The sequence below is a fragment of the Gambusia affinis genome, linkage group LG11 (assembly GCF_019740435.1).
Source record: "Gambusia affinis linkage group LG11, SWU_Gaff_1.0, whole genome shotgun sequence".
NCBI classification, from domain to species: domain Eukaryota; kingdom Metazoa; phylum Chordata; class Actinopteri; order Cyprinodontiformes; family Poeciliidae; genus Gambusia; species Gambusia affinis.
Genome location: NC_057878.1, coordinates 29532433 through 29546566, shown reverse-complemented (window position 1 = coordinate 29546566; position 14134 = coordinate 29532433). Strand labels below are relative to the sequence as shown.

The 14134-nt window shown below is 42.2% G+C and overlaps 1 protein-coding gene and 1 long non-coding RNA gene across 4 annotated transcripts; one reads left to right on the top strand and one right to left on the bottom strand.

The window, feature by feature from the left end:
• The first annotated feature begins 5995 nt into the window (after positions 1–5995).
• si:dkey-219c10.4 (high affinity cGMP-specific 3',5'-cyclic phosphodiesterase 9A) lies at positions 5996–12836 on the top strand. Of its 3 annotated transcripts, none has more exons than XM_044132463.1 (14): positions 5996–6142; positions 7812–7973; positions 8046–8097; positions 8167–8269; positions 8345–8487; positions 8573–8632; positions 9067–9244; positions 9327–9449; positions 9519–9611; positions 9697–9764; positions 9839–9941; positions 10427–10531; positions 12200–12346; positions 12458–12836. In XM_044132463.1, the coding sequence occupies exons 1-14, from the start codon at positions 6055–6057 to the stop codon at positions 12587–12589; spliced, it is 1557 nt and encodes a 518-aa protein (XP_043988398.1). In that variant the 5' UTR covers positions 5996–6054; the 3' UTR covers positions 12590–12836. The 3 variants fall into 3 exon arrangements, with proteins under 3 accessions (XP_043988398.1, XP_043988397.1, XP_043988399.1); XM_044132462.1 differs by having other exon boundaries at positions 12455–12836; XM_044132464.1 differs by having other exon boundaries at positions 6043–6142; positions 7704–7973; positions 12455–12836.
• LOC122840220 lies at positions 6379–7714 on the bottom strand. Its single transcript, XR_006372187.1, has 3 exons — positions 7574–7714; positions 7148–7464; positions 6379–6767 (listed from the first exon to the last, which is right to left on the bottom strand). It is a non-coding gene; the product is annotated as an uncharacterized LOC122840220 (long non-coding RNA).
• Positions 12837–14134: the final 1298 nt, after the last annotated feature.

Genomic DNA, 14134 nt, shown 5'->3' with positions numbered 1-14134 from the left:
ATGCAGAAAGACTCCTATTATTGGAACCCAGAAAAGGAATTACAACAAACTTAGAATCCAGAAAAAACTCTTCCAGAACAAGAACATTTAGTTTTTATTAAAACTTAAAAACTGGAGAACTCGTTACTTTTACAAGTTTAGAGAACACTTAGAAAGTCCAGAGGATACTGACTTACTCACACTTATTTAACAACCCAGAAAAACTACTTTGCCACTATTTTTAGACGCCTATTCTCTCAGAATTAGATCAGAGGAAACTTTCTTACACTTAACTACCAGCTATGAAAAGGAGCCTCTAGTTTATTTACATTCTTCTTCTTCTTTTGCTCTTTCCTTTTGTCTGTATTTCTTTTTAATTTCTTTAAAGCACTTTGTATTGCCATGATGCTGAAAATGAGCTATAAATATAATGATCTTTACCTTTAATGTTACCATAGAGACCTCTAATTACATTCACACATTTTACTGGAAATCCTAAATATTCAAGAACTGACAATAAGAACTGGAGTTAAACAGAGTCAGGCTTTAAGAAAGGAAGAGAATAAAGACATCATTATTGATCATTGTTGATCATGTCCCAATATTCGATCAGGTCTCATTACATATGAGTGCTAACGGTTGGAGTTGGGCTGGTCTGAACCCAGACAGCAGATCCTGGGAGAAATGTGAGACCATCATTGAGTTCAGAAACATCTCTGCACACTGAAGAGTTAAACAGTTTCTAACAAATTTAAAACAGTTTATATTTGATCCAACAGTTTTGCTGATTTTATCAACGTGGCTCCTAAAATTTAACTGAGCATCCAAAATTATTCCTAAATATTTTTCTTGTTATACTTGTTCAATAAGATCCTCATTGATCTGGATATTCAAGAACTGTAATGATGTTTTCTTGTTTTCTTTGTACTGAGAGTTAAACAGGAATCCTTCAGCCATGATGATCATCTCTGCAAGCTGATCTTTAGTTTTTCACTGACGACAGTCCTGCTCTTGTCTGATGAGTAAACAATGGTATCATCAGTTATGCCCATTAAAATCCCCACACTATATAACTTTACCATCTAAATAAACTCCAAGTTCCTCCATTAAATCTATTGAAAGTCTTTTACATGGATTATAGAAGTTAATTATTTTAAATTGCCCATTTACTGTCCAAATTTCAATAACAATATATTCTAACTCTCTTCCTTTAGCCAATAATTTAAATCTAATTCCCTGTTTTATGAATATTATACATCCTCCTCCAGATCCTCCCTCTCTGTCTCTTCTAATGCTTTCATTTCCTTTTAGAACAAAATCAAGATTTGGTTTAAGCCAAGTTTCCTAAATACATATAATATCTAGATCTTCTTTAAATTCTCTAACAAATCCTTTAAACTCTTCTCCATCTGCAATAAAGTTTCTAGCGTTTCACAGTAAGATGATCAGTTTTTGTCTTCCTGTCCTTCTGCCTCTAGTCTCTTATTTATATCCTTTATACCAGACCTGGGCATTTTAAGGCCCGCGGGCCAGATATGGCCCGTTGGGCATCCCTGTCCGGCCCGCGTCCCCCCCCCCCAGTCAAAACAAAACACCGTATTTTCGAGTGCATGCGACACAGCTGTCTTTTATTTTGAAAGGGCTTGACGCACCGTTTATGAATGCACGTACATAAATGCTAACGCACAGCAACAACAAGTGATGCTAGCAGCCGAATACACGATCCCCACAAAATGTCATCTCACGGTAAAAAAAGAAAAGTTGATTCCGAATTCTGCATTTTTAACAAGGCATGGACAGCGAAATATTTCTTTATTGAAGTCAAAGGCAAGGCCGTGTGTTTAGTTTGTGGTGCAGGTGGCTGTGTTAAAGGAATATATATCCACCGTCACTACGTGACCAAACACAGAAGAGATACAAGAACTTTTCAGAGAAAGAGCGCCACTGAGTCGCTGTACTGTAGCCAAGTTGCAAGCTCAACAAACACTTTTTACAAAACGCCTGGCATCTAGAGGAGCTGCAGTCAAGGCAAGATTTGTCATAACCCACAAGATTGCTAGGAAGAGCAAACCTTTCTCTGACGGAGAGTATAGCAGTGCTAATATGTCCTGAGAAAAAGACGCTTTTGAGAACATCTCCTCTCCGCCGCAAACGTAACGAGAAGGATGGAGGACATCGCGACGAACCTGGTGCTGCAACTGAAAGACAGCGTGAATGATTTTGAGTACCGGTATTTTTCCCTGGCTTTGGATGAGAGCTGTGACATACGGGACACTGCCCAGCTGCTCATCTGTTCGTCAGGCTTTTTCCAACACTTAAAACCATTTATTGCTCATATATGCAGTTGATCAGTTGATTAATATAACACACACCATTTCAATTGTGGAGAGATTAAAAAGTTAAAAATAAATTCAGATGTGATGACGATATTTTTTTTAACTATTAATTTGTTAATTCTCACTTCAGCCAAACCACAAATTGTTTTTTTATTTTTATTAATTTTTACTGAATATTCTTCTTAACAAAAGAATATGATTTAAATATTTTATTACAACAAGAGGTATGAGAAAATGAATAATGAGTCAAGATTAAATTTGAGTCATTGCTGGATCGGCCCTCCAACATATTTCATATTTTTCATGCGGCCCCCTGAAGAAATTAATTGCCCACCCCTGCTTTATACCAAAAACCTCAGACTCTCTTTTAGCAGCTTCTGCAAAACTTATATCACTATTGACTTTAACTAGTTTGATTTCCGTTGCTTTTCTTCTGACCTCACATCCTCCATTATTCACTCTGTGTTTTCCTCATCATAATTATGCTCTCCTTCACACTTTGGACATGTTTGTTTTCCCCGCTGGAAATCTACTTGCAGTAGATCAAAAATGAACCGGATGTGAGCTTTTACTCTGAAAGCTCATAAATTAGGGAGCCGTAACGTCTTGTGCCACGGCGCACATGAAAATCGAGTGCGGGCCGGCTAGTTTTACCGCAGTTGATCTTCGGTGCTATTAAACTTCACCGCTTTAGCAATATTAGCAATGGAGAGCGTTTTCCGTTTCATTTCTTCTCCAACGTTCAGCATCATTTTCTGTAGATTTTCAGCTTCTTCTAAAATCTTGGCACTGGATGCATTTGAACCAACCTGCTCGTCTCCCTTTGTCTCCTTGTGTGGTCCTGGGGGTTTGTGGCAGTATTGTGTTAGCAGAGTCTTGTTAGCTTTGCTGTTGTAGTTGAGTTAATTTGATTTATTTTTTTATTTTATGAACCTTATGTAACCGGTGTATACTACTAGTGTTCTTCACCGATAACCTGGTCTTATACAGTCGGTTAACCTTGATGTGTTCTGCGTTGTGTTCAGATGAAGAAGGGAGTCAGACCATCGGAGTTGCTGGTTGTTCTTTATTGCAGAGGCCTGCACAAATAGAAATAAAAATGCCCTTTAACATGCAGCTCTTCCATTCACAGGAGTCCAAATTCCCCTAGCAGACAAGCACATGGAGAAACCCTGTGACTAACTAATAATATCTTCTCTAACATTTAAGAAAATTTTTCTTAACTTGTCAAAAAGAATACTCCTTTGTATGTATTAAAACAAATCACAGCTGCATGTATTTACAATTGTTTTACATATTTCATAAAACTCTAGCATAACCAAAAGCAAAGAGAATTTCCTACCTCTTCTCAGGCAGCCTAGCGCCACCTGAAGGTAGTACAGTACTGATGCCATAAGATGCTCTCTTAAAGTGACAGTACAGGTAATAGTGCTTATCTAAATAAGTAAAATAATACAATTCTTAAAATATGACAAAGAAATAAGATTCTTCATTGTTAGTCAGGATTTGGTGAAATTTCAAATATTATAATAATAAAAAAATAAAGCACATTTTCTAAAGTTGTTACATTCACCCCCCGTGAAATTCACCAAAATCCTGAGCATGATCTAAAGAAAGGTAACCAAAGAGGATATGTCTACAACCGATATATTCTGGCACAAATGAAGAGTGAGACCTAGTCCACATGTCAACATAAAAGTTACCCTCTACAGAAGGTTCAGGAAAGAAAGAGATTGATCAGGTCTCTTCAATTCCCTAGCTCAGTGTCACGCCTGTTACGTAACACAGCATCTGGCCCATAAGACTCCTACAATGTAAATAATCCTCATCAACCCGAAACTAAACACTTCCTAATCAAAATCTGTATAGGAAGTACTAAAAAAAACAGAAGCCATAGATAACACATCCACCACACAACTGGAATCATTGCTTAACAGTGTGGAATGGGCCAACATGCAGAATGCTAGAACTCTTTGAAAAAGGCCTCTGGACCATAGATTCTATCAGTCTGTTCACTGATTTAACTGAAGGTTTTTATTTCTATTTTATTGAATTGACATGTTTGTTATTGCTTTTGGATTGAGCAGGCTATTTCTGTTTTATATTCCTTTTATTTTTGGTTCCTATATTAAATATTGTTCTGGGAGGACGATTATTAGTGTTGCACAAAGCAGGGTTCTGTGACGTACCGCAGCAGCCAGATGCATGCTAATGCTACCTCTCATTCTTAATAATGTTTATATTGTTAAAAATAGTTCTCACAACTTTTGCTCTGCATAAAAAATAATGTTAACCTTGTAAGTGTTTTAAACAAAACTTTGGCGTTGTTACGTTTATAAAGCTTGAATAAAGTTTTCTCTCCAAAATGTGTTTGTTGGGCCGCAGGACGGTGACTGTGTACCAAACCCGCGGTTGAACGTGTCTCTCACTGTCCGATAGGAATAAACCAACGCTGAGCTTGATTCCTGTTCACAGCTGTTACACTGTTAGCTTTGTTGTTAGCCATTATCGTCGTTGTTTTTCTCTTGCTTGTCTTATCGCTCCCATTATCACTGGATGCTTTAATTCATTATTATTATTATTAGTTGATGATTGTCATGGAAAACTTACAATAAGGTTACATCTGCTAGTCAGGTCATATGAAATGCTTATGAACTCTCACCAAAAAGAACTATTTGGGTTTCATGTAGAAGGTTGGAAGTTGTTTTCCACAGCTGTGTCAGAACCAGACTGTCTCTCCCCTTGTTGTTAATTCTTTATCGTTGGTATAAAACTCATGTGTTTCTCTGCCTGGCAGAGCTTAGCGAGGTTTAATCTAGACCTGCTTCATTACTCATTGTTCTACAAGCTCTCTGTATTGTGCACAATATAAGAATAAACCTGATTGAGTGATTTCACCTGAACAGTGCTTGGAAATACATTTCTTGTTTTTGGGCCACGTCCGGCCTTCATACATGTTCACCTACTTATTTAAGGAGCTAGCTACCCAGAGCTCTTACCGCGCAGCTGTTGTCTCCGCCATCTTGCCGGGAGTTAGAGGAATTCATTCTTTTTCTCTGCGTGTCTCCATTATAAATGTGGGAAACAGAATGTTTGGAGAAATCAGAGTTGTAAAGTAAAAACGTACTATGTTGCTGTACTTAAGTAGATTTTTCAGGTAAATGTATTCATCATTCTGACAACTTTTTACTTTTACTCCCTTCAGTACACTATTTAATACTCCCTAACCCTAATGACCAGCACAGACAGAACCAACTGATCCGTTACAGAGCTAGATCAAACACAGAACGCTGGTTCTGTGTGTGTGTGTGTGTGTGTGTGTGTGTGTGTGTGTGTGTGTGTGTGTGTGTGTGTGTGTGTGTGTGTGTGTGTGTGTGTGTGTTGATTAAGACAGCACACACAGAGCTGATTTGATTCCAGCATTTGTTTTTGGGCTCAGATTATTACAATCTAGGAAGAGGAGGCGATGAAGAGGAGAGAGGAGGCGATGAAGAGGAGAGAGGAGGGGATGAAGAGGAGAGAGGAGGCGATGAAGAGGAGAGAGGAGGCGATGAAGAGGAGAGAGGAGGGGATGAAGAGGAGAGAGGAGGCGATGAAGAGGAGAGAGGAGGCGATGAAGAGGAGAGAGGAGGGGATGAAGAGGAGAGAGGAGGGGATGAAGAGGAAGAGGAGGGGATGAAGAGGAGGCAGTGTCTCTCTGGGATCATGATCAGACTGCAGCAGCTCCCGCTGCAGCAACATGGCATCCAAAACGATTCACTTCACAGTGAACGGGATCCCGGAGCGGGCCGAGTTCCCAGGAAACTGTCCGGCTCAGGAGGTCAAAGGTCAGTCTGGACTTTTCACTTGCTTGGTTTTTCTGCTTCTTTCAGTTCATTAAAGAAAAGTCAAACTGTCGTCATGGCAGCAGCAGCCAGAACCCAGATAGCACAACATGACGCACCATTGAATCCATATTGAAACGTTTGGATTGATTTTATATTGAATCAATAAGGAATCAATATTGATTCATTTACATGTTTGCTCTGACAGGTCTACATCATAATGTACCATTAAAAACTTTTAATGGTACATTATGATGTAGACGTGTCAGAGCTTTATTGGAATTAAATAAAGCTCTGACAGGTAATTCCTCCACTTTATTGGAATTAGCATAAAAATTAGCATATTTCCAAAAATGTGTTTCCAAAAGGTTCAAATATTAATATTATGTTTGATTTAAGAAAACAGGAGTAGATCTGTAGATTTGACTCCTTTTAACAACCAGATTATCAGTCTGTGGTCCATGAAGATCAGCATCATGAGGTCCAGTCTGGTTCTGAAGGAACCAGGACCAGTTGGGCTGACCCAGGTCCGACTCTGGTCGGCGTCACTCTGGTTCCTTGGTTCCTTCCTCCCGTTGTGACGCCTAATGAAGCCACTTCCTGACCGTTTCCCTGCAGTCGGTCGGCTCTGGGTGGAAAACAGAGATCAGAGTGAGGAAGGCGCCGGATAGAAAGAGGATAAACATCAGAAACATTTGGAAAGACATGGAAATATTAAATAGTGTACTGGTTAAAGAACAAACACCAAGCGTTCGGTTCCTCATGTACACTTAGTTTAATTAATAAGGACACGCTAATGAATATTCATTAACATTTAACTCAATGTTAGTCAACATATACAATTACATTTACCCATTAAGCTGCAGCATCGTGTAGCATTTATGATGCTGCACTCCTTAAAATGAGGGAATCAATATTTAAAATAAAGGCTGTGAAAAGGGAGGAAGAGCAAACAGCATATCAAAGGTGGGATTGCCTTTGATGTGAGCTGGTTTCAGAGCTGCTCACCACATTCTGCAACATGAACGTCAGGTCCATCGGGTCTACAAGGGTCCATCGGGTCTACAAGGGTCCATCGGGTCTACAAGGGTCCATCGGGTCCACAAGGGTCCATCGGGTCTACAAGGGTCCATCGGGTCTACAAGGGTCCATCGGGTCTACAAGGGTCCATCGGGTCTACAAGGGTCCATCGGGTCTACAAGGGTCCATCGGGTCTACAACGGGCCATCAGGTTGATTTGCGTCAAAATTTGGGTTTAAATTGAATCCTGGGTTTTTGGTTCTTTCAGGATTTTAGGAGAATCGGGAAACTGCAAATGTTTGGCTCTGCATGGAAAAGAGACAGGTCAAGTTCAAAGGTCAAATTCAGAACATATGAAATATAGAAATTATGTTCAACGGATGGATAAAAGTGTGCTGAAGATTTCTGTTTTACCTCTTTGGACAGGTAGATAGAAAGGCGGACGGACAGATGCCTCTCTGCCTTACTCTTAGGGTTAGAACAATCTGTTGGAGAGAAAATAAACGGTGAATAATTTGCCCTTGACTTTTCCCCTCTATGATAGCTGGAAGCTCCACTCCCACCATGTTTGACCAAACGGCTCAGAAGGAGGAACTTTAGTGAGTTCTTGTGAGAAGTGGGTGACAAATGGACGGATGACCTGCTTTTTCAGATCTGTTTCGCTCGGCAGCCGAGGCCGGACCTCACGACATCCTGAAACTCTACAACCCCAAAGGGAACATCATCAACATCTGCCCCGGCCTGGAGCCCAACAGCCCCGCCTCCTGCTACAGGCTGGAGGTGGTAGCTGCCGACTGCAACAGCGAGCCGCTAGGTAAGCTAGCACCGTGAGGCTCCGGCTGCTCTCGGGGCCACCTGGTGGTCATCTGGTTACTTCTCTCTGCAGGCGCTGAGCTTGCTGGTGCACTCGGATTTGATCTGTCATCCATGGAGAAAAGGTACTTCCTGAGTGATCTGGGATCCTGGCTGATGGCGGCTACAGGCGCTAATGTGTTGATCTGTCCCAGACTGCAGGGCCTGGAGAAGAAGGTCCTGTTCGCAGCCGGAGAGACGCCTGCCGTCGTGCTGGAGATGAAGAAACAGGTGGACTGTTTCCGGGAGAAGCTGGAGGTATCAAGCTCATGCTGTTTCCTGACCTCTGACCTTAACCTATGGTTTGATGTTGGGCTGGTTGATTGGTTCCAGAGTGTCGAGCATCTCAGCTGGCTGGGCTTCTACAAAGACCTCTCAGAGGGAACGCACCAGCCGTCACCGTTCTACCACAAGAGGAGTCTGCACAAGACCAGGGAGGAGGTGGAGCATGTCCGCCAGAAGGTCCTGCAGATGAGGTGAGTCTTCCTGGACAGGGAGCTGCTTCCCTATGCAGACTCTGGCTCTAGGACTCTCTGCTGTCTCTCTGCTGTCCTGCTGCAGCTCCCTGGAGGTCTCAGAGGAACTGAGGCAGTACCTGAAGACCCCCACCTTCGATAACTGGTGAGTGTTGGATCAAAGCTGTAGTAATGATGATGATGAGGATGAGATCAAGGACAATGTGGTGCAGCTGTTTTTGCTGTTGAAGAGCAGATCCTTTGCTGCTCAGCATCACATTAATGTCAATATGAACAGAGCTGCAGATCAAAGGAACGGCTGAATATTCATTGAGCCTGAAGAGGAAGAGGAGGAGGAGGAAGGTCTGCAGAGCCAGGGCTCTGGAGGTTCAAGGAAAAGGAAGGACAGCCGCTCCCCAGCATGATTACTACCTGACCAGTACATTAATCACCTGAACAGAGCCTGTCTGACGACATGAAGCAGGCTGAGCGTTCAGAGAACAGGAGAGCCTGCTGGGCTCCAGACTCGATGTCCTCCTGTCTGTCTCTCTCGTGTCTCTAGATTTGATGTCCTCCTGTCTGTCCCTCTCGTGTCTCCAGGCAGTGGGAGGACGCAGAGATCATGGTTCTCCTGCAGGTCATGTTCACAGACTTAGATTTCATCTCGTCATTCAACATTGAGCCTGAAGCTCTGCAGCACTTCCTGTTTGAGGTCTACAGAAGATACAACAACATCCCATTTCACAACTTCCAGCACTGCTTCTGCGTCACCCAGATGGTGAGACCCTGCAGTCCAAGGACTGTTTCCACAGCGACAGCGGTCCCCGGACCAGCAGGTTCACGGTCGTCTCTCTGTTCAGATGTACGGGCTGATCTGGCTGACCGACCTGAGGAATAAACTGGAGAACATCGACCTGCTCACCATGATGACCTCTGCGGTCTGCCACGACCTTGACCACACCGGATACAACAATGCCTACCAGGTGGAGGCGTCTCTGTCCGGCAGCGGTTCGACTGACACCTTCAGCTGAAAGCTTTCCTTTCGTTTGCAGATAAACGCGCGGACCGAACTGGCTCTGCGCTACAACGACATCTCTCCCCTGGAGAACCACCACTGTGCCGTGGCCTTTCAGATCCTGCAGAGGGTGAGATCACGTCCTCTGCTTTCCTCTGCTTCCCACTGGAATCAGCTGACCACAGTCAGGGACCAGGTTCTTCCTTGTTTCACAGAGAGAAAGCAACATTTTCAGGAATCTGTCCTCGGATCAGTACAAACGGATAAGAGAGGGAATCATCAAGTGAGATCATCGCCTTCAGGAGCTCAGTGTGATTCTTGTATCAGTTCCTGGTTCTGATCGTGTTCTAACTGCAGATGCATCCTGGCCACCGACATGACGAGGCACAATGAGATTCTGCACAAGTTCAAGTCCGTCCTGCCTGCTTTCGACTTCACCAACAAGGAACACAAAGACCTGGTGAGAGCGACGCAGCGCCGAGCGACCCGACTCGACCAAGAGGAAAATAAACCCGGATGGTCCTGATATCCAAGCGACCCGGATTCTGCTGAGGGATAAATGAGAAATGTTGTCATTCAGGGAAAGTTTCTCTACTTTAATTCTGACTAGCAGCTCTATTAGTCATAGAAACATTTAATATGCTGAGAAACAAGCAAACATGAATGAACCTTTACAAGTTGATGGAAAATCAGTTTTTGTTTTTAAGAAATCTTCAGAAACAGACAGTCAGGCTCAGCTAAAACTACACCAAACGGTTCCACGTTTCATTTCAGAAATAAAATCTGAGATCTGAGACTTCTGTATATTCAAATGCCGTTTTTATTGTAAACAAACCCATCTTTCATAAAGTCCTAGTCCAACAAGTCAAAGTTAACTAACAGAAAACATCTAAAAATATATTTCCTTTTCCCCCAAATTCCCATGTGTCTTTTTGCTGTGAGCAGCTCATGATGATCCTGATCAAAGTGAGCGACATTTCCAACGAAGCGCGGCCCCTGGAGGTGGCCGGGCCCTGGCTGGACTGCCTGTTACAGGAGTTCTTCAACCAGGTACCACGTAATCCAGCTCCATCCTCTGGATTAAATGTTGGCAGAAACAAAAGGCTGCGTGAAATTAGCTTCACTTCTCCCTATAAAATATCTTTCTGCTGTATATTATGGCCATCGAAAAAATACTGACAGTACAGCTTTGGTTCAAATAAGACATAAAATGAATCCTGCTGAATAAAGTTTAGCTGCACTAAAACAATCTGAGGACAGGCAGCTGTCCTAGCTCAGCTAAACAAGTTTAGCTAGCCAACAATATTGTTAGCCAAATTTAGCCAAGCTAGCACAAATAGCTGTGTTGAAGTGATGACATTTGTCATGAATTGACTCTATGTAAGTAAATTGAATAGAAAATAATAAATTAATACAACAAAGTTGAAAGAAAATCTTAGGTCAGCTAAACTAAAATAAACCAAACTAAGTTTAGGTCTAGTTCACAAAGCTAACATGGGATAAACCAGGCTTAGCTAGCCTTGAATAAACTAGGTTAGCCTAACTAATTTAGAATAACCTCAACTATCTAAGATTAAACTGCACCAGCTACATTAAACTAGGGTGACCAGATTTGGGTTTCTGAAGAGGAGGACACTTCTTGGGGGGAGGTAACACTATGTAATGTGTTTTGAGGCAGTTGACCAAAATCCCGGACGATTTTGAAATTCCCCCCGGACATTTTTTTAGGTCTGAAAAGTAGGACATGTCCGGGAAAAAGAGGACGTCTGGTCACCCTACATTAAACTAAACTGAAAATCTGAGACAAATTATTAATCTCAGGTGAATTGGCCTAAACTGATGTAAAACAAATATACAATAAGAGTAAACTAAAGTTATCAATCAAAGTTTATTAGTATAGCACATTTCAGCAGCAAGGCATTTCAAAGAGCTTTACATCAAATCAAACACAGAAACACAATGAAACATAGAATCAACAATAAAAACACGACAATGAGTCTATATCCGTCAATAGATTACTAATTGATTACGTTTTAAATACAATACAATCTTAAACAGGTTATCCCTTTAAGATAAACATAAAAACAATTGGCATGCTAAAAGATGGGCTACACTAATCAAAACTAAAATTTGATAATCTAACAAAATAAATTAAATAGTTTTAGTTTGACTAAGCAAAAATAAGGTATTTTATGTGAATTACTCACATAATTCATGGCATGTTTAGATAGACTGAGCAAGGGCACTTTTAGCAAACTAACAAATAAACTTAGTTCAGGCAGGCTATGCTAGGCTACGCTAGGCTAGGCTAGGCTAGGTTACACTATAGAAAGAGCACCACCTGAAGTAATTTGGAAGCAGGAGCCACACCCAGGTTCACGATCCAACAAATATCCAATGTGACGACGTTGGGATGCTCAGCGTCACGTTAATCTCAATATGAATAGAGCTGCAGATCAAAGCTACAGCTGAATATTCAATGAGCCTGAAGAGGAAGAGGAGGAGGAGGAGGAGGAGGAAGGTCTGACAGAATAATCTAAACTGTGCAGATTAGGGGAGGTACACTACAGGTGTACCTTTATCTCAGCTAGATTACATGAACTAAAATCAGACACCCTGAGCTGTGGTTCGTTTGCAGCCTCTGTTTTTACTCCAGAATTCAGAGAACATGGCTGCAGGGCCCAGATGTAAACTGAATCCAGGGGTTTTTGTCCTCAGAGTGACGTGGAGAAGTTGGAGGGTCTTCCAGTCAGTCCCTTCATGGACAGAGACAAAGTGACCAAACCTTCATCTCAGATCGGCTTCATCAGGTTCGTCCTGCTGCCGCTCTTCATGGAGCTGGCCGGCCTCTTCCCCTGCCTGGAGGTGAGCAGACACTGAAATCAGGTTTTGAAAAACAAATAAGAAATCCTCCTTCGGCCAAACGCCGGGCGGTCCGTCAGCTGTAGCATTGACCTGTCTGTCTGTCCGCAGCAGCACATCATCGACCCGGTAAGGAAAGCCCTGGACTATTACACCGAGATGGACAGAGCTCTGGACAGGGAGCAACCCAAGACTGCAGCCAGAACCAGAGCAGAACCAGAGCAGAACCAGAGCAGAACCCAGTAAACCAGAGACGCCGTGACGGCCCGGCCTGAAGAACCGAACCGAGTTTCTGCACATGGATGTGAATTTGAACCTTTATTTCTTCTTCTGTGGTATTGTAGGTAGGCCGTTTGCGCCTCTCAGCTGCTCTCCTTTGCTCCTGTTCATTTATCTAAATATGTCCCGTTTACTTGTATTTTTACTAAGTTACTTTGTTCTCTTCTCTATTGTTATAAATAAATCTCTTCCATAAAGGGAATATTTAAGTGAACTAGCAGCAGTCAGCTGTGGTTTTGTGCATATTTTCTGTTTCTTGTTCTCGTCAGAATAAACTAGTACTTCTCCATTAGTGGGGGGCGCAAGAAGCAGGACTTTATAAAGTCTTTATTAATAATGTCTGGGTTCCAGACACGTGACCCGGATGACGCGCAAAATTCAGATGGAGGCCCGGAAGGAGATTTCTCCAGTTCAAAACTGATCACAAGTAGCTGATGCCCTAAAGAGGCTGAAACAGACGAGACATCTGGAAAAATACGATTAAATTTAGGTGATGATCCGTTTTATCTCGGTAAAAAAGACTTCTTGTCATGATGGGTCCGAGTTTCTTTTCCCACATACAGAACAACACCAGGAGAAGAGATGATCAGATAAATAAAGTTTATTTTAACAATGAGGAAAAGTGAGACTGTGTAGTTCTTGTCTGTATTGTGAAGAGCAAAGAGAAAGAGATGGTGAGTTTGAGGTAGTCGGAAAGTGGAAATTCATGAAGAATTAGACTGATCTTACTTGAGAGGAAGACAAACTTCCGCCAGAGGGGCAATGCAGTGGTTTCCGGGGTTTGGTCTCAGTGGGGGTCCGTGAAGTGATCCGGGTTCCAGTCTGAGATCTTGACTGAGTGAGTTCTGAGGTGGAGGGCGGACAGGTAAGTGCAGGTGTGGAGGAACGAGGACCTTACAAGCTCCGCCCACAACGACCCACGTGACCGCAAGTCTCACAAACAAAGCCTGGCGGCGCCTTGTTTCTATGGAAACATGACTCCATTAGTGCTTCATTTCTAGCGGATTGTCACAATATATCAGAGGAACTAACAAGTTCATGTCATCAACTGGGAGGAGGTTACTGGTTTCTCAGTCACAAACTGGTTGAAAACCTGAGGCCAGCAGGTGTCAGTCAGTTATGGTAGATCTGAACTTTGACCTCAATATGAGAAGCTACAGACTGATAGGAGGAACCAAAGAGCTCTGTTAAGGTAAAGGAAAATCTTCTGAAGCTGGAATATAATTAATTTAATCTCACATAATTATCGCGGTAGAAGCCATTTGTTTGTTAAAATTTAATGAAATCTATTTGTTTTATGTGATGTTTGTTGTGAATGATGTAAACTCACAAAGGAACGAGGTAATTAGTCCAATTGCCTACTGTTATATATATATATATATATATATATATATATATATATATATATGGTAGGGATTGTTCTGTTGGAAGACCACCCTTGAAGCCAACAGCAAGCCACTTGCACAAGTATCCATCAAATGTGGCATATACCAAGGAGATGCGCTGTCCCCG